The 23,512-nt window shown below is 43.7% G+C and overlaps 3 protein-coding genes across 6 annotated transcripts; 2 read left to right on the top strand and 1 right to left on the bottom strand.

Moving 5' to 3' along the window:
- The first annotated feature begins 2,771 nt into the window (after positions 1-2,771).
- FASN1 (Fatty acid synthase 1) lies at positions 2,772-16,580 on the top strand. The gene is made up of 7 exons (XM_043432101.1): positions 2,772-3,145; positions 8,094-11,882; positions 11,980-12,809; positions 12,891-14,401; positions 14,519-15,501; positions 15,575-15,811; positions 15,889-16,580. Exons 2-7 carry the CDS (start codon positions 8,193-8,195, stop codon positions 15,988-15,990), a joined length of 7,353 nt encoding a protein of 2,450 aa, XP_043288036.1. The 5' UTR covers positions 2,772-3,145; positions 8,094-8,192; the 3' UTR covers positions 15,991-16,580.
- A 628-nt stretch (positions 16,581-17,208) lies between these two features.
- Positions 17,209-19,600, bottom strand: LOC122418086 (2-oxoglutarate and iron-dependent oxygenase domain-containing protein 3-like). 2 transcript variants are annotated; one of them, XM_043432117.1, is made up of 5 exons: positions 19,087-19,600; positions 18,534-18,971; positions 18,178-18,238; positions 17,985-18,111; positions 17,209-17,881 (listed from the first exon to the last, which is right to left on the bottom strand). In XM_043432117.1, exons 1-5 carry the CDS (start codon positions 19,209-19,211, stop codon positions 17,733-17,735), a joined length of 900 nt encoding a protein of 299 aa, XP_043288052.1. In that variant the 5' UTR covers positions 19,212-19,600; the 3' UTR covers positions 17,209-17,732. The 2 variants fall into 2 exon arrangements, with proteins under 2 accessions (XP_043288052.1, XP_043288051.1); XM_043432116.1 differs by having other exon boundaries at positions 18,178-18,331; positions 19,087-19,596.
- An 874-nt stretch (positions 19,601-20,474) lies between these two features.
- On the top strand, positions 20,475-22,667 carry LOC122418232 (uncharacterized). Of its 3 annotated transcripts, none has more exons than XM_043432340.1 (3): positions 20,475-20,715; positions 21,251-21,548; positions 21,683-22,667. In XM_043432340.1, the coding sequence occupies exons 2-3, from the start codon at positions 21,357-21,359 to the stop codon at positions 22,013-22,015; spliced, it is 525 nt and encodes a 174-aa protein (XP_043288275.1). In that variant the 5' UTR covers positions 20,475-20,715; positions 21,251-21,356; the 3' UTR covers positions 22,016-22,667. The 3 variants fall into 3 exon arrangements, with proteins under 3 accessions (XP_043288275.1, XP_043288276.1, XP_043288277.1); XM_043432341.1 differs by lacking the exon at positions 20,475-20,715 and adding an exon at positions 21,078-21,170 and having other exon boundaries at positions 21,213-21,548; XM_043432342.1 differs by lacking the exon at positions 20,475-20,715 and adding an exon at positions 21,114-21,170 and having other exon boundaries at positions 21,217-21,548.
- The last annotated feature ends 845 nt before the right edge of the window (positions 22,668-23,512 follow it).

The following is a 23,512-nucleotide window of genomic DNA, read 5'->3' as shown; positions in this document are numbered from 1 at the left end:
TTCCCGCAGCGTTATTATTTTTATTTTTATTTTTATTAGCACTTATCGGAATTCGTAACCGCAAACGTTGATGCGGCTATACGAACGCGATCGACTCGCGTAAAAAGGTGGTGAGGTGTATGCGCATCAAGGCCGTGCATGCATGCATGCAATTATATATAAAAGTGAAATCCGATTCGTGCGAGCGAGATCGCAGGCGGGAAAACTTTAATTTTTCTTTGTATCTCATCCAACGATGCGTACGCGCTCGCGGACCGGTGAGAGTTATGCGTGAGAGAGAGAGAGAGAGGGAGAAAAGTCCCGCGCGATCGAACGAGATTTTGAACTCTGACATCATATTCGATCTTTGATCTTACTTTTTCCATTCCCCCCCCCCCCCCCCCTCTCTCTCTCTCTCTCTCTCTTTGTCGACGATCTCGTTATCGCACCGCGAACCTACGGAGCAGTCGCCGTCCCTCGTATTTTCGCGTCATTCATCGGATAAACACATGTCTTTCGTTGAACCGCAATAGTCGTTCCAAGTACAATATTTTTCATGATATTTTTGTTTGACGAAAGCAAGCGAAGCAAAGACTTGTATTGACTTTCGGCAAACGCGCCAACGCGCCATGGCATTTCGGATCCAATAAGTATATATATTATATCGACGACGCAATAAACGTACCTCGCGACGTCAATTATCGCGTGAAATGGACGTGTTGTATCGGTATTAATTATGGGCCGAATTATTGCGACGAGGCGCGTCAACTCGGGTAACTCATTTTTCAATATTCGCGTTCGTTGATCCCGACCAACGGATTTTTTTTATTTTTTCTTTTATCGCATCGTGTCCGATCATGGAGAAAAATAAAAATTATGGAAGAATAATGAAAAAAAAATTATGAAATGACGCGTCAAAGAATCGCGCGTATTCGCGTGTTCACGAGACAAACGCGTGTCGTGTGCTGCGGCTTGACGTCTTTGCTTGCTCGCTGTTTATTTCGACGCTCCAACCGATACGGAGCGGGATGATAAACTGCATCCAATTTTTGTCGGATGTTGCGATGGTTGCTTTTTTTTTTTTTTCCTCTTCTAGTCTCACTACTCACCGCGATTATTCGCAACGGTATAAACTCGATTATAACTCGATTATAATCAAGTTTGACAGAAAAATTGGACACGCGCTCTAATAAATATAAATATAGCCGCGAATATATATCGTCAATAAACGCATATGACGGTCATCTTTTCTTTTTTACATTCATACAATTGCTTATTTTTCGTTTAATTCGATAACCGGGCGTAAGTTATTTCGCTTTCACTGTCGATATATATAATGACTCGGTGAAATTGACACTTAGGTTAGGATTCTCGTTGGAGCGAGTGCGCGCGCATTGTTACGCAAGCGCTGGTGGCGGCGCAGCGGAGGGGGTTGTTCACCGTTGACGTTTCAGCGCGCCGCTCGTATGTGTTGGAAAAAAAAAGAAAGGGAAAATTGGGAGTTATTGGGAGAGTACATGGTCCAGCGTAAAGTTGAAGAGGGCTTTTGTACCGTGTATTACGCATTGACCGTATATATATACGCTCTTTGAGTCCTCAATTATCATACCAAAATAAGTTATCTGTTTGTCGCAAAACAATCCATTATACAAATGCAAGTGGCGCGACGGCGCGTCGATTGTTCGTTTACAATTTTATCGGTTAATTATTGGATGCGATGTGAAAAGTAGCCACGGAATCAGAAAAATAATCTTACCGTATTTCGTAATGAGCATTTATAGCGAATATTCTCCCCCGCGATCGATGCGAAAAGACACCTATAAATATTTTTTGTAATTATATGTTGCACGCGCGTGCGCAGCCGCGATTTTGGACTTGTGAAAGAAACAAAAAAATTATAAACTGGCACTGTAAAAATATTGCCAAATATTTCGAAAAAAGATTTCAACGGTTATCTAGTTGCGGTGGGAAATACGAATATGACGGGGGCGGCGAGCGAATATGACGACGGAACTTGTCAAAGTTGATAAAAATCGCTCAACAGTTTTTGCAGGTTTACAATTATTTCGCGCACTGTCCCGCGCATATGCGACTGCGCACGCGTTGTCATATTTTTAAAGAGGAAATAAAAATAATATGTGCGCCTCTGGGAGAAAAAACAAATATATAACGAGTGAAGAATACTCGCAGGAGAGGGAAGGGTGTTATACTTGTACGACGAATAATTATTCGTTGAACAATGAAGGATGAAATTTGATTTGCACGTTTTATATTTTTTTTCTTAGTTCGTCTTCGCCCGCGTTGATACGCGAAAATTCTCCGATCCGCGACGCGCGATTATATGCATCGTCGTTATATATCATGCGCATATAAATGAGATGCCTCTATATACTAATGGTACAAAAGATAATGAAAAAAAATTAACAACATTTTCCGGAAAGATCACTCTTCTAAATATTAACGGTGTTTTTTGATTGTTTTTTTTTTTTTTCTATCCCGTACGACGATGCATACATACCACCCCGCGCGATGACGAGTCCGTATAGTAGTGTATTCGCTGCGTGTATACGTATATGTATGCCTATAGAATACTAGAATAAGGAGAGGGGAGAGAATAGTTTGCTTTGGTAACGCAGGGCGTCCGTTATAGAGAGCGCATGCCCGCGCGCATTTTGGAACACGGGATTCTATTGGTCGAGGCCACATGGTCCGATGCCAGACCACGGTGCCGGTCCAATTCAATAATAACGAGATGCCTGTTCGTGAGACGCCAGCTAGTCCTTAGCGACGCGCCCGTGACGTTCGTGCCGGTTTGTCGAAACGTCCGATACGTCCGATACGTCGTCCTTATCGCGTTGTCGTTGAGCCCTCCTCGCATCAGTTTCTTCAAATACCAAAAATCTCGTTCAGTATCACAACGTAATAATTAAGTATAATCAAATTATCTCACCGAGCAGGATACAAATAAATTGCTTTGAGAATCGGAAAAAAAAGAAGAGAAATATATCTTGTTGTACCCTGCTGCATCGTGATCTGGCTCTCGAAGAACGACGAAAGGTGCGAGAGAAGAGGCAGGCACATTCGGAAAACAAAGAGGGTTGGTTTATTTAGTGCGCGAGTTGTTACGAGAATTTCAACTCCTTCGGAAATTATTAAAACGCGAAAGGTGAGTATATATGTTGTATAGGTGAAATTTAATTACCATATTCCAGGCATTTTATTGTCGTTCGGTCGCAGCGGTACAGGTTCCATCGGGATTTTTGAATTTCATGAAAAACGGAAATCGGAATGCCCTAGAATTCGAAGCTCAGATTCGAAGGGTGAATCGCTTGTTTTTCTTTCGAACTATCAAATTTGATGGTGAAACGGCAAAAGATCTCGTATCTTCCTCGGGTCTCGGTGTTTATTATGACGACTGAGAGTGTCTGACTGTTGAATCAGCGCGGTGTTTATTGCCCCGGGCTCGTTTCTCTTATTGTTATTCAGTATTATTGTTATATCTCGGTTACGGTACCTCGCGACAGTTAAATCTACCATTGTATAGGAGAAATTCACCGACCCGGGACAACGCGGCGCTCAATTTCTTTCTTTCCTGCTTTTATATCTAACCGCAAATATAAAACCTTTCTGTATATATACAACGATAGCCTATTCTTATTTATTCGTGTACTAATTGTTCGCTCTTGGAATTTATTGATGCCGGAACTTTGTCGAACGGGCTATCGAATATTCATTTCGTCGATTCAAATTTAACGCATTAATTTTCATTATTTCGACTCTCTCGTTCTCATTTTTATCGTTGCATTTGGTTTTTTTTTGGCCCTCGAGTTCCATGATTAATCTTGAAGGAACCTTTGTATCCTCCTTGAGGCACATAATTGAAATTAATTATTTCGCAAACGAATATGCGGCGGCGGTTTGTCCAAACAGCTGATTCGCGATTGACGCAATTGTTTGGCAAATGTTGAATCGCCTAGATCTCCGGAGAAAGAGTAATGACGAAATTTTTGAATGAGCTTTGAACGAGCATCAACCAGAGAGAAAGAGAGATAAAGATAAAATTGGTCCTAAATTGAGATAAAAGAAAAACGTTGGAGATTCGTGATGAGAGGGGAATATTTGGATCGACGCGCGCGATGAGTATCTCATGACAATTCATCAGAAGAAGAAGAAGAAGAAGAAGAAGAAAAAAAAAATAGTAAGGTTCGAAAGAGCGACCGAGAGAGTATCGTATGCGTGAGTGTGCGAGTTGCGAGTACGATCAGCCTGGAGTTCTCGAGTGCAACGAGAGGGGGAGGGATTATTCCTCCCCACCTTTTGCCTCTTCCGATGTCTCACGCCACGTCTTACCGCAACAGTTTTTACTACTGCGCGCGTGGCTCAAACGATTCTCGTATTTCCTCCTCCTTCTTCTCGGTGCTTGTGTTTTTTCTCTTCTTTTTATTTATAAACTATATATAAATTCAATAATTATCATTATTACCATTTGTGGAGAAAGGAGAAAAAGACGATTTGTAAAATCAATGATTTCATTAAACATATTTTTCCGTCAAACGTTCCTCATCGGTCGAATGGCAATTGCACGGTCGTTTTTACATATTCAGACCGCGATGACACTAATTCTTTCTCATTTTTGTTTATGCGATAAATATTTAGGTCTAAGGAGATGATCGCGTTGTTGGGCGTAGAGCGGAAAAAAAGGTCGTCGTAGCGCCGTACCATTCCGCTGCATACACGGGCTCAATGTCCTAAAAATCTATGAGGTAGACGTTTGATAAAAAAAAAAAAAAAAGTACAAAGGTAACAACGGTCGATTCGAGTTTCCTCGTATTTTTTTTTTATTTTTATTTTTCAATTTTTTTATTTTTTATTAGTATACATTGAAACGACCTTTCTCATTCGCTCGCTCATTTATTATTCACGAGTTAACGCGGTTACATCTTGAATGGAGCGTTTATTTGCGCCAAGAATGCAAGAATCCACATTACGTATTTGTCTAATTTTCATATTTCCATATTTTTTCATCATATAGCAGCGGAAGCGAGAAGGTTACGATCCCGCGAGAATAATGATAAAATTTCAAAATTCATTCGTCGAGATATTTGTCTAAAATTTTATATTGTTCTATCGCGGAGGGACGCGTATGGAAAGTTCGAGGAAGGAGAATTTGTTAATTATTCGTTCAAACTGGAGATTCTCGCGGCGAGCACGCTTCGTGGCGCAGCGGACAAATTCATATACCATACATACATAATCCCATAGCGCAGGATTCAAAACAAAAAAAAAATCATATCGCTTGATTTTAATTATTTTTAATAAATTTTATGTATATTGACAATTTATTAATATTATCGTATAAATTTTCAATTTTACCGGCGTGCGTGTACGATGAGGAGGCGCAGCGACGGTGATAATTTTTCAATGAATTCGCGTATCGTACGATCTTTTGTAATAAAAAATCACTCGATCGATGCTCCCACAAAGCCGTTGAGGATTATTGCATGGCGATCGATTTTTTTCATCGACACCGCTTATGAATTCCGGGATATACGATTCCATGAGGAATAAATGAATTTGGCATTATCGAAAAGCTGGAGGTGGAGAGAAGGAAAAATTAATGGATTATCGTGAAGGCAGGTATATAAATTCGACTGATGGAAAATCATCATACGTATGCTGGTTAAATAGAAACAACATATGATGGGTGGTCTTTGTGGAGACTAAAAACGAAATGCGTAAGATTGATTTATCTAAAGAAGTAAGAGTTGTGAAATGAGAGTTTGATAGACGATGATTATATCTCGCGTATGATTTGCGATGAGATAGTTGGACGCACCTGATATACACACGGTGCGCGCGCCGCGCCGCGCCGTGTCAGCGTCAACGCCTCTTATCGATTTCCAAGTCGCGGATATTGCGCGACGGTGCAGCGATGATGCATTTACCCCGAAAACGCTACTACGAATCTCACGTTGCGCCGATACTATATACCTTTTTTAATTGCTCTTTTATTCTTTTACAATTTGACAAGCGCGATAAGCTCGTTCATAATCAATCGAGTTTTAATGAGATTGCAATTGAGGGTGAATAGGGAAGAGCAGCGATTATGCGGATAATTATTACTGCTAGTACTATTGAATCGCGCTGCGTGTATGCCAAGCGAGAGCTTACCGTTTCTATTATGACGCATCGCATCAAGCTCGATTCTACGTACCATGCCGGAGATTTATACGTTTTTATTTTTTTACCGAGACTCGATAATACTAGCGGCGCGATAGATTTTATATATAGTTTCTCATTTCTCTTTCTTCGTCGTCGTTGTCACCGTCGCACCGTTAACTCTGCGCGTTAATTTTACGCGCGTTAAGTTGCATCGATTGTTTGAAAAAATTTCTATCGTTTATTGATTTTTATGGATGAGCGTTGCCGTATCGTTATCGCGCGCATGTTATTATAGATTGATGTTGGAGCCCGAGCTCGATTCGCTTACGACGAGTGTTTAAATTTTTCTACAAGAATGCGATGATATATCGCGAATATTTGGTGTTTGTTGCGCGCGGTATCGTTGCGCGATGCAAAATTTTCATATATTTTATTTTATTATACGGCGCTCGCGAGCGTCCGTGAATCCAACGCGGCGTGTCAGTTTTTCCTCTTGACCTTGAACTCGAGCAAGGCTGCCCTTCGCTCGCGCAACCCTCTGTTCACGGGGTCACGATCATTTCGTAATCCCAACAACTCTTACCATATGCGTATATGCGCGTGCGAGCGTGCGAGCGTGCGAGCGAGCCGCCGAGTCTCCGTCGCCGTTGCCGATATTTAATCGTTATCTCTCCTCTCTTCGTTTTAAAGATTTTTTTTCTTCCGAATGGTACGAAGAATAAATAGCGAAGTCTGAACAGCTATCGGTCACTCGAGCTGCGAGTTGTTTGCGGAACAAGGTCATACATTCAAAGATATATATATATATATACGAGTATTATATTTTAAAAATTATAAAAGAGGACATTTCTAGAAATCTTTTGGGCGCGATTGACGCGACGAGAGAAAAAAAAAGTAAGGAATTAATAAATACGTTATGGTCATGCACGCACGTATGCGACGTCCGAGATGCATTATTTGCTTTTTTTTTTTTTTTTTTGTTGTCAAGAGAAATAACGACGCGAAAGATATGAAATATGTATGCATAAGCTATCGGGGCGTACCAAAGTGACGACGACGCTCCATCTGAATTATCTGTGACGTGTTTGTTCGTCGCCGCGAGTACGATTAATAAAATAACGTTGAAATAAATGTTCGAAGATGAGAGAAAAATTGACGAACGGTATATTGAGAAGACAATTTATTGAGATTGCGCCTCGGTTGGATCGTTATAAATTATTGATTCTACGCTCGAATTCTCTCGGACGTTTCGAGTATATTACGTATACTTGGCAACTTTTCGCGCGTTCGTCGCCGGTGTCAAATGAAATTCAACGAGCGCGCGCGCGCGCGCGTTTACATTAGCAATTTTTAATTTATTCCAAGCCGCGCGCAATTGTTTGTGTTTTTTTTTTTGTTTTTTCTTCAAACAAGTGCAATAGGTGCATCCGGTAATTAAGAAGCGTGCGCGTTTTAAGAATTCAAAGCGGGTTCGAGTTTGATGCATTAATTATCGCGAGGAATCGTGATTTTTTGCACGGAATCGAAACGAACGGCGGCGGTCGTACGATCGTGCGCGTCAACTTTTGATCCGGATCGATGCCCCGATAGAATATTTTTCTTCGCTTTCAACGCTGGACCGACGTTACGGACGAGCAGAGTTTAAAGATTGTACTTGGAATTAGTATATGGACGCGCGCGCGAACAAAAGGATCGAGGTCGTTCGCGCAATTGGGCCGAATTGACCCGTTGAGCGAGAAAGAGAAAGAGAAAGAGACTTTAATTGAGTAATTCGATTCACTCGCACGACGCGACAGGAGTAAAGCGCAATTTTGCAATTACCGCGCTTCTCCCGGCTTTTTTCTACCTATTCAGGTGTGACATGAGAAAGCGCGCGCCGCGGGGCCGGTTAACGATAATCGCGCCAATAAAATAGAGTAATAAATATGATTTATTATTTTCCTTTGTTTCAGGTGTATTGAATATAGCCCCGAGGGATTTACGAAAAAATAATATATAAGTCGCGAGAATCGCGAGAATCGCGAGAAAGAAAAGAAAAGGCGAGTTGAAAAATGCCAGCTAGATTCGAGAGTGCGGCGAACGCACCTATAGTACGGGATCCAAGTTCGACGAACGGCGGTGGCGGTGGCGGTGGCGGTGGCGGCGACGGGGCATACGCGATGGAGAACGATATCGTTATAACAGGATTGTCCGGACGTCTGCCGGAATCGTCAAACATGGAAGAATTCAAAGATCAATTGTTCGAGGGAATAGATTTGGTGACGGACGACGAGAGAAGATGGCCGCGAAATCTTCATGGTTTGCCAGCGCGTACGGGAAAGCTCAAGGATCTCAAACACTTTGACGCAACGTTTTTCGGAGTTCACGCCAAGCAATCACAAGTAATGGATCCTCAATTGAGATTATTGTTGGAATGTACGCACGAGGCTATAATAGATGCCGGAATAAATCCTGTTGATCTGCGAGGTTCGAGAACGGGTGTGTTTATCGGTGTTTCGGATTCCGAGTCGGACGAATATTGGACCGCCGATCCGGACAAGGTCAACGGTTACGGTCTTACCGGATGTTGTCGGGCAATGTTCCCGAATCGTTTGTCGTACACGTTCGATCTCAAGGGGCCCTCGTTCGCGGTCGATACCGCGTGTTCATCGTCGCTTTACGCGATGCATCAGGCAATACTTGCGATTAGAACGGGCGAGTGCGACGCGGCGATCGTAGGAGGCAGCAATCTCATTTTAAAGCCTACGAGCTCCCTCCAATTTCATCGTTTGGGCATGCTCTCGCAGGACGGTGAGTGCAAAGCTTTCGACGCTTCCGGCAACGGTTACGTCCGCTCCGAGGCGATAGTAGTTATTTTATTACAAAAATCACGGGACGCGAAGCGAGTTTACGGAACGGTAGTTAACTCAAAGACGAACGTCGATGGGCACAAGGACAAAGGTATTACCTTTCCGAGCGGTCCGATGCAGAACAGACTCATGAGGGAGATATACGCCGAATCCGGTATCGATCCGAGGGAGGTCGTTTACGTCGAGGCCCACGGAACCGGTACCAAAGCCGGTGATCCGGAAGAGGTTAACTCGATCGCCGATTTATTTTGCAAAGATCGCAAGGATCCGTTGCTCCTCGGATCCGTTAAATCGAACATGGGTCATTCGGAGCCTACGAGCGGTCTTTGCTCCCTCGCAAAAGTATTGATCGCGATGGAAGCCGGTGTAATACCGGCAAATTTACACTTCAAAGAGGCGAATCCCGAGATACCGGCATTGAAAGACGGAAGAATACGGGTGGTCGATCGGCCGACAGCCTGGAACGGTGGCCTCGCCGCTATAAATTGTTTCGGATTCGGAGGTGCGAACGCTCATATTTTAATACGGAGCAATTTCAAACCGAAATTGTCACCGGTCCCCGTTAACGTTGGAATACCAAAAATTGTGCTCGTTTCGGGGCGTACCGAACAGGCCGTCGATTATCTTCTCGAACGTACGAGACAGGAGGAGAACGACGATGAATTTATTTCCCTTATACGCGGCGTGCACGAGAAAAATATAGCGGGACACGGTTGGAGGGGTTACGAGATTCTCGGCGGAGATACGAATCGCGAGATAACCGGTGAATCGGTGTCATCGGTAAAACGACCAATTTGGTACGTATTCTCGGGGATGGGATCCCAATGGGCCGGTATGGGTAGACAGATGTGGCCGATCGAGCCCTTTCAAAGGGCCCTTAGAAGATGCGCCGAGGCCCTTAAAACGGAAGGCGTCGATCTGTTGGAGCTCGTGCACAACGGTACGAACGAGACGTTCGAGGACGTACTGTACAGTTTTGTCTCGATAGCGGCTATTCAGGTGGCTCTGGTGGATGTATTGAGGACGATGGGCATCGAACCGGACGGTATCGTCGGGCATTCGGTCGGTGAGCTCGGCTGTGCTTACGCGGACGGTACATTTACACCGGAACAGACGGTATTGGCGGCTTATTGGCGTGGTAAATCAATTCAGGAGGCTAAATTACCGCCGGGAGCGATGGCCGCGGTCGGCCTCGGCTGGGACGATACGGCAAAACGTTGCCCGCCCGACATATTTCCCGCTTGTTACAACGGCGCCGATTCCGTAACCGTTTCCGGCCCGGTCGATTCTATAGCAATGTTCGTCGAGAGCCTAAAGAGCAACGACATATTTGCCAAAGTTGTCGACAGCTCCGGGGTAGCTTTTCACAGCAAATACATAGCCTCGGTCGGACCTAAACTACGGGAGTACCTCGAGAGGATAATACCGAACGCGAGGCCGCGTTCATCGAGATGGATCTCGAGCTCGTTACCCGAGAGCGCTTGGAGCACCCCGCTCGCTCAGTACAGCTCGCCGGCTTATCACGTAAACAATATATTGTCACCGGTACTGTTTCACGAGGCGATCCAACGCGTACCCGAGAACGCTATCGTCGTCGAGATAGCGCCTCACTGCTTGCTCCAAGCTATTCTTCGTCGCTCGTTGCCCAACACGGTAACCAATGTCGGACTCAACAAGCGCGATCACACCGACAATCTTGGATTCTTCCTTTCGAGTATTGGCAAATTTTATAACGCCGGTGGCCAACCTATCATCAGCAGGCTATATCCACCGGTTAGCTATCCCGTTGGACGAGGCACTCGTATGTTGGGCTCCTTGATAAAATGGGATCATTCGGTCGAGTGGGACGTTGCTGATTTTTCTGGACGTTCCGGCAATTCCGGCCGGACCCTCGTAGAAATTGATCTTTCGAAAGAGACCGACGCCCATTACGCCGGTCATACGATAGACGGTAGAATTCTCTTTCCCGCAACCGGTTATCTCACCCTCGTATGGAAAACTTTCGCCAAGCTTAGAAACACCGATTACGAAAATTTGCCGGTCGTCATCGAGAACGTACAATTTTTGCGAGCGACCATTATGTCGAAAGATGGAGGTACCCCCGTTCGTTTTTTCATAAACATATTCGAGGGTACCGGCGATTTTGAGATCTGCGAAGGTGGAACGCCCGCCGTAATTGGCAAAATTCGAGCCTCCGAAAACATCGATACGGATCAATTGAATTTACCGATACCACCACCACCACCACCGTCATCATCCACAATTACCGATCCTGAAACGCTCTCACCTCTATCCACGGCCGACGTATACAAGGATCTTCGTCTGCGCGGTTACGATTATACCGGAATATTTCAGGGAATAAAAACTTCGGACAATCGCGGATCGGTTGGTAAGCTCGCTTGGAACGAAGATTGGGTTTCCTTTATCGACACGATGCTGCAATTCGGTATTCTTGGCAAAAATACCCGCAATCTTTATTTACCAACGCGCCTCCAGTATACCGCCATTAACCCCCTCAAGCACAAACAATTGGCGGCTAATTTGCTCAAGGACGAGGGTATCCCCGTTTACAATTATTCGAACGTTGACATAATCAAATCGGGTGGGATCGAATTACGCGGAATGAAAGCATCCCTGGCGCCCCGAAGACAACAGCTTCAATCCTCGCCCAAACACGAGAGATATCTCTTCGTTCCTTATGACAATTCTCAGGTTCTCGTTGAAGATCCCGATAAAGCCAAGACTCACGCGTTGACCGTTCTCTTGGAAATTGTCCTCGAGAATTTCGGCGCTTTGAAGATCAAAGCTGTCGAGGTTACCGGGGATCGGAATCCCGAGGCCCTTCTCGCTCCTCACGTCGTAGATATCTTCCACTCGCAGCCCGATATCAACGTAAGTCGTACTCTCCGTTTTTCTTTTTTTTTTTTTCTTTTTTTTTTCTTTATTTTCGTCACGGTTGTTTGCTAAAATAATATTGCGATTAACGCAGGTGGAGCTACAAATAGCCTCGATGCTAACGGACAACTATACCGCGCTCGCCGAACAGTTAAAAATGAATACGGTTGCCCGAGACGTAAGGAAAGCGCCGGTGGGTCAAGATCTACAATTGGTCGTCGCAGCGGATGTCTTGAGCAACGGTGAATCAGGAATATTGAAAAATCTAGCGAGTTCCCTGAAATTGGGCGGTTACGCGCTTCTCGAGGAGACCGGCGGTGCGAACAACATTGAGACAAAGTCGATCGTCAACGGAACGGGCCTTTTGACAGTCGCCAAGCAAACGGCTCCCGGAAAGAGTTATATACTTTTGAAGAAGGAGGAAAACAACGCGGAACCGATAATCATTCAGATTACGGAGAAAAATTTCTCGTGGCTCGAGGGTGTTAAAGCGGCATTAAAAAAATCAGAAACTGAGAATGAAAAAGTACTGCTCGTTAGCCAAGGTGAAGAATTACTCGGTCTCGTCGGTCTTATGAATTGTATAAGACGCGAAGTTGGAGGGATGAACGCGCGTTACGTATTTATTCAAGACAAAAATGCTCCAAAGTTCAATCCGAGCTCAAAATTCTACAGTGAACAATTGGACAAACAATTGATGGCGAATGTTCTCAAGGGCGGACGGTGGGGTAGTTATCGTCATTTACGGCTCGATCAACAGAGCGACGCTCCCTCTTTGCAGGTCGAGCACGCTTATGTAAATGCTCTTGTCAGAGGTGACCTCAGTAGTCTTGGATGGATCGAAGGACCCCTCAGTTATTATCGACCGGAGAAATATCCAAACACGGAATTGTGTACCGTTTATTACGCACCGCTCAACTTTCGGTAGGTATATTCGAGGGTGCGAATCGCGAATCGATTATAACGATGATGATGATGATGATGATGATGATTTATTCTCGACAGGGACATAATGCTGGCAACCGGTAAACTACCACCGGATGCTTTGCCGGGTGATCTGGCGGGTCAGGATTGCATTTTGGGTTTAGAGTTTACGGGACGCGACAGCAAGGGTCGTCGGGTTATGGGAATGGTAGCCGCAAGAGGATTGGCAACTACGGTCTTGGCCGATCCGGGTTTCATGTGGCAAGTACCGGATAAATGGAGCCTCGAAGAGGCAGCAACGATACCGGTATGTTACGCGACCAGTTATTACGCCCTGGTCGTTCGTGGACGTCTAAAACCGGGCGAAAGCATTCTTATACACGCGGGATCGGGCGGAGTGGGTCAAGCATCGATAGCCATCGCCCTTCATGCAGGTTGCAAAGTATTCACGACCGTCGGATCCCAAGAGAAGCGAGATTTTATAAAAAGAACGTTCCCTCAATTGACCGACAATAATATCGGCTGTTCTCGCGACACGAGCTTCGAACAGCTCGTACTTTCCGAGACGAATGGCCGCGGAGTTGACGTCGTTCTCAATTCTTTGGCGGAGGAAAAACTTCGTGCGAGCGTACGTTGTCTCGCCAAGGACGGACGATTCCTCGAAATCGGTAAATTCGATCTTTCCAACGACAGTCCTCTGGGCATGTCGTTCTTCCTCAAAAACACGAGCTTCCACGGTATCCTTTTGGATGCTCTGTTCGAGACCGATAGCGCCGACAAAAGGGAGGTTGTGAGACTCGTCAGCGAAGGAATTAAAAACGGCGCGGTAAAACCTCTACCGGCCACGGTATTCTCGGAACAACAGATCGAGCAGGGTTTCAGATTCATGGCTACCGGTAAACACATTGGTAAAGTTTTGATCAAAATACGGGAGGAGGAGGAGGAGGAGGAGGAATGTAAAATGAAGTCGACGCTTCTTCCACCGGGCAACAAAACCGTAGCTGCGATTCCACGAACTTATATGAATCCCGACAAGTCTTACGTTCTCGTTGGTGGCCTCGGAGGCTTTGGACTCGAATTAGCCGACTGGTTGATCACTCGGGGAGCTCAATACATCGTCCTCGTATCTCGCTCGGGTGTTAGAACCGGCTATCAGGCATTGTGCATTCGTCGCTGGCGGGAAATGGGAATAAAGGTAATCGTATCTACGACGGACGTAACCAGTTTGAGCGGAGCTGAAAAACTTATCGCGGAAGCAAACAGAATTGCTCCCGTCGGTGGTATATTCAATCTTGCGGCTGTTCTTCGGGACGCTCTCATCGAGAATCAGGACGAAGCCAATTTCAGAGCTGTTGCTTTGCCAAAAATCGATGGAACCAAACATTTGGACACCGTTTCGAGAAGGTTGTGTCCCGCTCTCGATTACTTTGTTGTATTTTCGTCCATCTCGTGCGGACGCGGTAACCTCGGACAGACTAATTACGGACTCGCCAACTCTGCCATGGAGCGAATCGTAGAACATCGACAGGCGAATGGATTGCCCGGATTGGCGATTCAGTGGGGCGCGATCGGCGACGTTGGCCTCATTCTTGGTAAGTATTAGTCGAATAAGCGGTACCATTAAAACGCGTGTTTAATAACCCCGGTCACTCATATATTTCATTCTTTTTTCTTTCCTTTTTTCCCCCCCCCTCTGTACAACAATGAAGAAATGATGGGCCTGAATAACACGGAAATCGGTGGTACGTTGCCACAACGAATCTCGAGTTGTCTCGCAACGATGGACACGTTCCTGCAACAACCCCATCCGGTATTGGCATGTATGGTCCTGTCGGATAAAGACAATCTTGGTAACAGTGCGAAACAGGTCGGCTTGTTGGAAGCGGTTGGTAACATATTGGGAATAAAAGACGTGACGAATATAAATTCGAACAATAGCCTGGCGGATCTAGGAATGGATTCTCTAATGGGGACGGAAATAAAACAAACATTGGAACGACATTACGATCTTGTACTTTCCGCCCCGGAAATTCGAGGTTTGACTTTCGGTAAGCTCCGGGAAATGTCAATCGGAGCTAGTACCGCCGGTGGTGAACAACAGCAGCCTGGTGGAAGCTTGCCGAGTTCCCCAAAAAAAGAAATCCCCTCGTCAGGTCCAATACAAAATTTCGAATCTCTTCTCTTCCGGTGTTCCGACAACGAGCTCGTACCCAAACAACCTCTCGTACAATTGGAATCACGGGCCGCTGCCAGCAACAAAAACGAGGCTCAACCTGTTTTCTTCGTTCATGCGATCGAGGGCTCCGTTTCCGCTATGAAAACTTTGGCATTTGAAATCGATCGACCTGTATGGGGACTCCAGTGCGCCAAAGACGTACCTGTCGAATCGATGGAGGGATTAGCGGAGTTTCACGTTGCCCAAATGAAGAGCCTTCGACCCAAAGGACCGTACACGATCGTCGGATATTCTTTCGGAGCATGCGTCGCATTCGAAATGGCCCTTCAGCTCGAAGCACGGGGTGAACGGTGTACGCTTTACCTCTTGGATGGCTCACCCGAGTATATTACACTACAATCCGCGGCCATTGGCAAAAATGTTATTGATACCGGAAGCGAACTCATGAGCATTGGTTTCTGCAAGGCTCTTGCCTTCTTCGCCCGAGAATTGAATCCTGACCTCACTTTTGCCCGGGTAATTCTCTTTTTATTCACTCTTGTCGCTTATCTCGGATTACATTTATATTTTGACGACGTTACTCGCACAGGCTTATAATACACTGAAGGATCTCAAAACCAACGATGCCATGATGGAAAAAATGTTGGAGCTTCTTAGCGGAACGCCATTCGAAGTCGCGGACTTGAAAGACGCGGCAACCCTATTTTTCAAAAAATTACTAGTGGCCAATCTCTATAAACCCGCAAGCAAATTTCGGGGTCCGATCACTTTGTTCAAAGTGAAGGAAAACTTTCTCTCGATAAACGACGATTACGGTTTAACGGAGGTAAGTTTGATATAGAATATACAAGAAGCGTGCGATGACAATATTTCATTTTTTTTTTCTCCTCCATTTGCTTGCAGATATGCGACGAGACTGTAAGCGTGCGAGAGCTCGACGGCAACCATAGGAATATTCTTACCGGAGAAAGTGCGAAAGAGATAGCGCGGTTAATAAACATTTGAGACGAGGACTTTGGGGGAAGAGCGAAAAAGCACAAAAGACACAAAGCAGGTTCGAAAAAGAGGCGAACGAAGAAGTAATGGTCTATTATTCCATGTTCCCGTGTGATGGCGGTGAAGTTTCGAGAATAAATATATACGAGAACGAGAAGACGATAGGAATTAAAAAATCAAGCTCATTCATTCAACGGCTATAAATCATTAAAGTTCTTTTTGTATGATGAGAGGCGAAAGAAACGAACATGACATTTTTCGACTTAAGGATTTTCATTATTATAGAAAGAAAAAGAAAAAAGAAAAAAGAAAAAAGAAAAAAGAAAAATACCCCATGAATTATTTTTATTCGTCATTCCCGAATGAGCGTGTGATAGTTTTAGTTGTTTAAGTCTACGGTAGTGTCTTTGTTCGTTGTTTATATTTTTTGGCGTCGACGATGCATAAAAGACGAATGGAAAAACATTATTGGGACAAGTGCGGCTAATCCGGGTACAGACAGTTTCCGTATGATTATCAATTCCAATAAATTAGTTCCGTGCCCAAATAATTAATATAACTATAATTATTGTAAAATAAAATGAACTTAGGACGAATAAGCTGCCTCTTGTGGGTCGTTTCTTATCTGGATATTACCTGTATACATCTATTTTTTCCCGAATAATTTTATTTTTTTTCCAAAGATCCAAAATCGGTGAACGGATTTTGTTTCGAAGAGAAAAAAATACTGAAATTGTATGGGAGGAAAATAGTCATTTTCATATTTTATTTATTAAATGATGAGGGGATGCAAGAAAAAGCATTTGAGCAATCATTGAAAAAAAAAAACCGAACGTACGTACACGTGACAACTGCAGTAGTAACATCTTCTTTCTCTCTTTATCGTCTTCGAAACGATACACGTGATAAAAAACTTAATGAAACGAATCTGCGTATCTCTGTTCGTTTTTTTTTTCTTCATTTGGTGGTCCCCCGCGTGAGTCATGTCCTAATGTATATATACCTACATAACATACGATCATTTATATGTATATTTCGCATGTATTTGAAATAGGTGTTAAATTATTACAGAAGGAGAACATATTTATAATGGCCCTCTACACTGAAGGAATATGGGTTTTTTTTTCTCTTTTTTTCTTTTAATCCTTTCTCCATGAAAATTCCTGTGCAAAGCCCAGAAAAATTATATAACCGATGAAAAACGATTACTCAAGCAGATACGGTTGATATTGTTTACTAATTGATTTTTTTATTCACCAACAACAAGTATATGCTTCTCTCTTGGATATAATTCTTTATATTGGCAATACTTGCTATTTCTTCTGGACGCTCAACGTATTTCTCAATTGTTCGAAAACACAACGGCTTGAATGCGAATAAAAATGTTAAAACGTAATCGATATTCTTATTATTATACTTTCGTCGTATGTATATTTTGTTATATACCGATATACTTAAGAATGCGAAGAAAAAAACAGTCCATATCACTTTGATCAAGAATACAAAGTTTCTAAGAAAAAATGAAAAGTTTTAGCGGTCTTGTTTGGAGTTTGAAGGGAAAAAAATGATTCTTAACCATTGGTCACACAGAGTTAAATTTACCCCATGTGACAACATTACCCAGGTGGGATGATTTGTGTGTGTGATAATTAAGGATCAAAGACCATCAACGATATTACGGTAAAAGGAAGTAAAATACTGTTTCGTTCTAGAATATTCATATGTCTGTATAGGATTGAGTTTTGAAAAAATTAGGATTTCGATGTATCCAATTTGGGGTCCGATATCGCGGCGATCGGATCGCAGGTGAAGGAAACTGTTAATGCGTAACGCGTCCCGGAGGTGACACGCTCGACCGCGTGAAGATTTTCTGCACCGGACGTGAACATTGTAACTCGACCTGAGAACACAAGGAAAGACGATTGTTCCTCGTTGAAAATTCAATCTCTTCTTCAAATTGAAAGATGATGGAAAAATTGATCAAAGGTTTTATTTAATTTCACCTTTGCGTGGTTCAATCGATGTCGTTACGTTATTGTCGTCTATAAAAATTAAACGACCACCCTCGAAATCTCTACCGTGATCATTTAAATACAATAACGAGGTGTAATGGAAATGTTGATAAGTCACCTGTAACACGAATAATTGCATACCGTCGATCGAGTTGGACAATTGGTATCGAATTTTTGAAAATACCTTATCAACGTGCGGCAACCAATATTCGTCGTGAACCGTTTTTGCAGGAGCGTTCGTCATCCTTGAGAAAAATGTTGGTTTCGTTAGATAAATATTATTCGCATCGACTCCAAAATGATGAGCGACGGCATGGTGTATTTTTGTTTTTACAACTCTGAAAGTATAGTTTATTCATGTGCGATGAGCGTATGGCCGAAGGAGTGAGAAAACAAATGACAATGGGAACAGAAGAAAGCACGGAAATAATTTCTCTTTTCTTTTGTTGAAATCCAAATATTTGGAGATGCTCAAAATGCGTGTGCCCGGATTTAATGTAAAACATGAGTTAAAATTTTTTGTTTCTCAAAGTTTCATACTTGTAAATAGCAAAATCTGCGTTACTGAATATTTTGTTTGCCCGTGGATGATTATAAATATTGATAAAGCCGGTGCCTTTGCTAAGAGCTCCGCTATGGAGATCCAAAATGCTTGCCCCTCCGTCCGAGCCGCCCAGGTTCATGCCGGCTGCTGCAATTTTGAGCAAAACGTCGGTCTCCGTAGATGAGACTAATTTGTCATTGACAACGCGTCCGCATCGCTCCGGAACACAGCCAGGAAATTTATCCAGTTCGGTTTTATATTCGGGGGCGCATTCGACACGTTGCGCTCTATCGACCAGAACTTCTTTTTGCTTTGCCAAAAAAATTTCTTTGCCACGCTTGCTGTTGTACCAGACCACAGCGAGGACACAGAGTATGAGAACGCTTCGGGACCAAACTTTTTGATATGGAAATGTCAAGATAGGCCCGTATTTTCTGTAAATATTCATTTTAAAAAAATGCCTCAACTTTTTTTATATTAAAAAATAATTTTATACTTAATCTCATTGCATGGTATATAAAATGACATCTTTTCACTGGAGCGACTTACGGTTGTTTGACTGGTTCATCATCGTTGACTCGATTGTTTTTTCCCTCATCACTTTGTGTCGTGTCCTCGATTTTTTCTCGTTCATTATTCGCGTCTTTACGTTTGTTTTTTTTTACTCCAAGCATTTCGTAAGCGCGCGTTTGTGGTTGAGTAAAAAACGAAAGGGGAATTTGAATTTTTGTTTTCAATTTTCGAAAGGAATCGTAGTTTCAACAACGCGATTTTATATTAGGGGAACGACGACTTGACAAGCGTTTCAATCATTGTTGACACGTTACTGGCTCGTGTCGAAAAAAAAAGCCGGTCCGAGGATGCCGGCGGCGGCCACCGGCGGCGAACAAGCGATATATATATAAGCAGATATAATAATATAATATGTAGATTTTCAATTTTTCGATATCAAACAGCTGAGAATAAGGTCCAATTATTCGTATTTTTATCTCTTTCCGTTAGAATTTTGAAGGTGGAAGTAAACACCTTCGTGAACTTGTCCGATTGTGCATGAGGGCATAAAGAGAGAGAGAGAGAAGAGAGAGACAGAGACGCCGCGGCGCCACTAGCCGCGCCGTGTGACGAATGCGTAATTCGTCACCAGAGTGCGCTGATTTCTGCGCTAAGAACCGCGAATTTGCGAATTTCGTACTTTAGCATTTCATACGGATTTGATAATTTGATCATTGAAATATTAACAAATGAGAGGAACGTGACGGACTTGGGTGACTAATATATAAGTATAGCATAAACAATAATCGCTAGTCGATAAGAAATATGAACGTATTGACTAACTCATTCTTATAGTTTACATTATAATAATCTCCATACGTTGAAATGTATCGGAATAAGGCTTTCTTTGATTTCTTATATAAATAGTTCTAGTATTCCAATACGATACTTTTACCCACTTTCATCTTATAAACATTAGGCTAGGACATATCCTTCGTCACTCTTATGCTAAGGACCTAGAATAATAAGGGCATTGTGTGGTTGCGAGGCGAGCGTGTGAAACCGAAGCGTGGGTCGCGAGACCCCAGAATTCGAATGAGTGGGAGAATGAAGAACAACGTGATTGGTCCGCGTATGAGCGGAGCGTACCGAGTCTGCGCGTGAGAATCAAAAGATTTGTGAGACAAAAAGTCGAACGGAATAGAATTAAGAGAGAACATTGTTGTCAGCCGAAGAGTCAAGATCCATATTTTCGTCAATATATTCATCAAACATTTAAATCTTTGTCTTGAGTTATTGAAGAGAAATTCGCAAGGCGAGTTTCAACTCCTTATCAATCGAACCCACCCAAAACTAAATCATTCGAAATAATAGTTACTATAATTCCCGCTCGGAGCGTTACAGCCGGGCGGGTGGCGACGAGGGCGACGAGTGTTGGACGACTGTATACGTACAGACAACGTATACAGAGGAGTACTCATGGAGACCTCTGTATAGTTAGCAGGTAAAATTGGTATTTCTGAATTTATTGGAGCACATAGGTTCGTTGGTTAGCCATTTGCGCGAACAAGAGCGCGGTATAGCCAGACGACGACGACGACTGGTCAAGCTCAAGTGTCTGGTGCAACTGGAAGTGCGACGTCGCCGCAAACGCCGACGATTCCCGATTTGTCGAGTCTCGGCCAGGTAACCATCTACCGTATGACGCAGTGATACTTATCTCAAAAAATGTGACGCATCACAAAAAACAAAAAACAAATTGACTTTGGCTCGACCTCTAGATTATTTTTTGTACTTGATTTTTATACCTCTGATACTAACTAGTTTGTAGTAATTCATCGTCGCAAATGTTTGGAGAAATAATAAAGAATAATAAATAGAGGAAGCAACGCGAATTTGCTGCTTCGCCGAACTAAACTGCCATTTCTCCTAATTATTTGACGCGTAACCCAACTTGGTCAGATCGGAAGCTGCTGCTGCTTTATTTTGATGTTCCGTGTGTCTTATGATGGTGTGCAATGTGTGAGAATGCTGTGAAATAATTGTACGGACGATCTTGTGGTAATTGTGTGCGCGGCGGCAGCCAAAAGAAAAGGGAAGAGGGAGAAAGAAGAGTCTGCTATGTAATCTCGAATGTTTTGTCTCTCTCTCTCTCTCTCTCTCTCTCTCTCTCTCTCTCTCTCTCTCTCTCTCTCTCTCTCTCTCTCTCTCTCATTGCCAGCCGAATCCTGGACAAAGTTCGCCCTGGGAATTGGAGCCAGCACCGGCTTTGGCTCGCCCCTCGTCGTCGTATCTCCGCGAGTCTTTTTATCCGGGGCCGGGGATGGATGTCCACGGGCTCAACAACTCGAGCGATCAGTTGCATTTCCAGAATCAATTGCTCGAGCGATCGACTTGACAATATAAGCCCTCATCAGCAGCAAAGATCGCCCTACGATACTCCTTACTCCCCTTACGCTACCACCGTATGCCCTACGACTTTTTTACGCCCACTTGGCGTGAATAATAATAAACCATTCGTAAGTTGATTGTCTATTCGGTCTCGATAAAAATAATGCTCCGATTGACCCGATTCGCTGCGCGCGAAAAACGTGAGCGAATAAAAAGCGTACGAGTTATACCAGCAATCATACTACGATCAAAATAATTGCAGAATTTCGTCAACGCCCAAACTCCGCCGCCGGTCTTGTCTTTGAGAGTTTCTCGAGCCAACGGTCCTGGTTACGCCTCTTATTCTCCGATTTTGTCTGACAAAATCCCGAGTTTTGATCCAAGCGAAAGCGACGAATTGCTGCTGCTGCCGCCAGCGGCGACTGATTCGTTGGCTCCTGGTTTTATCAGACCATTATTGCCGTGCAGCGCCGACGGCCAAGATGACGGCGATGAAGGAGCAGGGGGGGGGGGGGGGAGCGACGACGCGGTGGGAATCCTTGGCGAAGAGTTGTTCGCAGCGGGGAGCTTCGGAAAATCAGGAATCCCCGGGTAAGAAAAGCGACGGCGGAATAGAAAGTGCCACCCAAAGACCAATGAATTTGGAAGCTCCACCACGAAGCCTCGAAACGTCGTCTCAGGGACGAACGGTAAACGGCACCAGCAGCGGTGGATCATTATCCACCGAAATAATAACAAGAGTTATTCAAACCCAACGACAACGTCCCAATTCGAGCTGTAAAAATCACGTTAAAACAGTTTTAACGAGTTGCGGACCACCGCCTTCGAGAACGACGAGCGCCCGTTTACCTTTTCGGAATGATCTCATGTCCCAGCAGGTACGAAGAACCGCCTGGGCTCGACACACGACCAAATAGCCAAATAGTTTTATTATAATATTTTCATCGCCCTGCGCGTGCGATGAAGAATTTACTTTTCATTAGTATTTATAAGAGGCTAATATTGCCCCGTTTTTGCGGGAACAAGATGACCCGGCCCATTCCCCAGAAAGATTGTTCACCATCAAAGATGTAATATCGTTTTATCACTGGAATAAAACAAAAAATTTTATTTGTGTACAAAACCAAAAAGCCATTCGCTCGTTATCATCGTCGCTCGCCTTTATCCATATCGCGATGCTAGCGCTCATTTTATTTATTATAGAGGTGTAATAAAAAGTATAAATAAAACTCTGCTGCTCTCGTAAACGAAACGATTATATATTTCGAAATAATAAGCAATGGATTAAGAAGTGCAATAGGATGAATTAATAAGCCTACAGGGGTCCTCGTGCATAATACACGAGTATATACGCGTTTAAGAGTCATCGAGCTCACGTGACCAACTCAAAATCGAGGGTAGCGCCTCACGGTGGAAAAGTCTGAACTAGCCACGAATCGACACTAGCGCGCCTAGCGATAAATATTTCAACTATTGATTTCTGCCAGCCCAATGCGAGCGACAAGGACAGCGAAATAACAGCTGTTGCTTCCATGTCGTATCGAGTGCAAGCACGATCTCGACCCGTCGCCGCGGTCCGTTCATGAGTTTTTTTTCTAAGTCCCACGCTCCCTTTAAAAAAATTTTTTTTTTTGGTCTCCCCACGTGTGTCTCATTCGATTCAGAATCGAATGAAACGCGTTTCTGACCCATTATGAGAGAAAATTTCGAAAATTTTCAAAGTCCCTGAACCTCGAAATTTTTTCAAAGTCCTCGAATCTCGGAATTTTTTTAAAGTCTCCGAAAATCGAAATTTTTTCAAAGTGCTCGAATCTCAACGGAAGAAACACCAAACCCAAACAAAAGTGCAGCAGACGAAAACGCCAAACCCAAACAAACCCAAAAAAGAGTGCAGTAGACGAAAACGCCAAACCCAAACAAACCCAAACAAAAGTGCAGCAGACGAAAACGCCAAACCCAAACAAACCCAAACAAAAGTTCAGCAGACGAAAACGCCAAACCCAAACAAACCCAAACAAAAGTGCAGCAGACGAAAACGCCAAACCCAAACATTAAACCCAAACAAACCCAAACAAAAGTGCAGCAGACGAAA

This window comes from Venturia canescens, chromosome 11 (assembly GCF_019457755.1).
Source record: "Venturia canescens isolate UGA chromosome 11, ASM1945775v1, whole genome shotgun sequence".
Taxonomy (NCBI): domain Eukaryota; kingdom Metazoa; phylum Arthropoda; class Insecta; order Hymenoptera; family Ichneumonidae; genus Venturia; species Venturia canescens.
Note: the sequence above shows the minus strand (reverse complement) of the source record. Positions and strands in the feature narration are given on the sequence as shown.

Bases quoted from the DNA above. Each gene is read 5' to 3' on its own strand.
- FASN1 (XM_043432101.1), top strand. From the start codon at position 8,193: ATGCCAGCTAGATTCGAGAGTGCGGCGAACGCACCTATAGTACGGGAT. The intron at 11,883-11,979 runs GTAAGTCGTACT...CGATTAACGCAG, and splicing joins ACTCGCAGCCCGATATCAAC to GTGGAGCTACAAATAGCCTC. The intron at 14,402-14,518 runs GTAAGTATTAGT...ACAACAATGAAG, and splicing joins CGACGTTGGCCTCATTCTTG to AAATGATGGGCCTGAATAAC.
- LOC122418086 (XM_043432116.1), bottom strand. From the start codon at position 19,211: ATGCTTGGAGTAAAAAAAAACAAACGTAAAGACGCGAATAATGAACGA. The intron at 18,972-19,086 runs GTAAGTCGCTCC...GAATATTTACAG, and splicing joins GATGAACCAGTCAAACAACC to AAAATACGGGCCTATCTTGA. The intron at 18,332-18,533 runs GTATGAAACTTT...CTATACTTTCAG, and splicing joins GCAGATTTTGCTATTTACAA to AGTTGTAAAAACAAAAATAC.
- LOC122418232 (XM_043432340.1), top strand. From the start codon at position 21,357: ATGTCCACGGGCTCAACAACTCGAGCGATCAGTTGCATTTCCAGAATC. The intron at 21,549-21,682 runs GTAAGTTGATTG...AAATAATTGCAG, and splicing joins TGAATAATAATAAACCATTC to AATTTCGTCAACGCCCAAAC.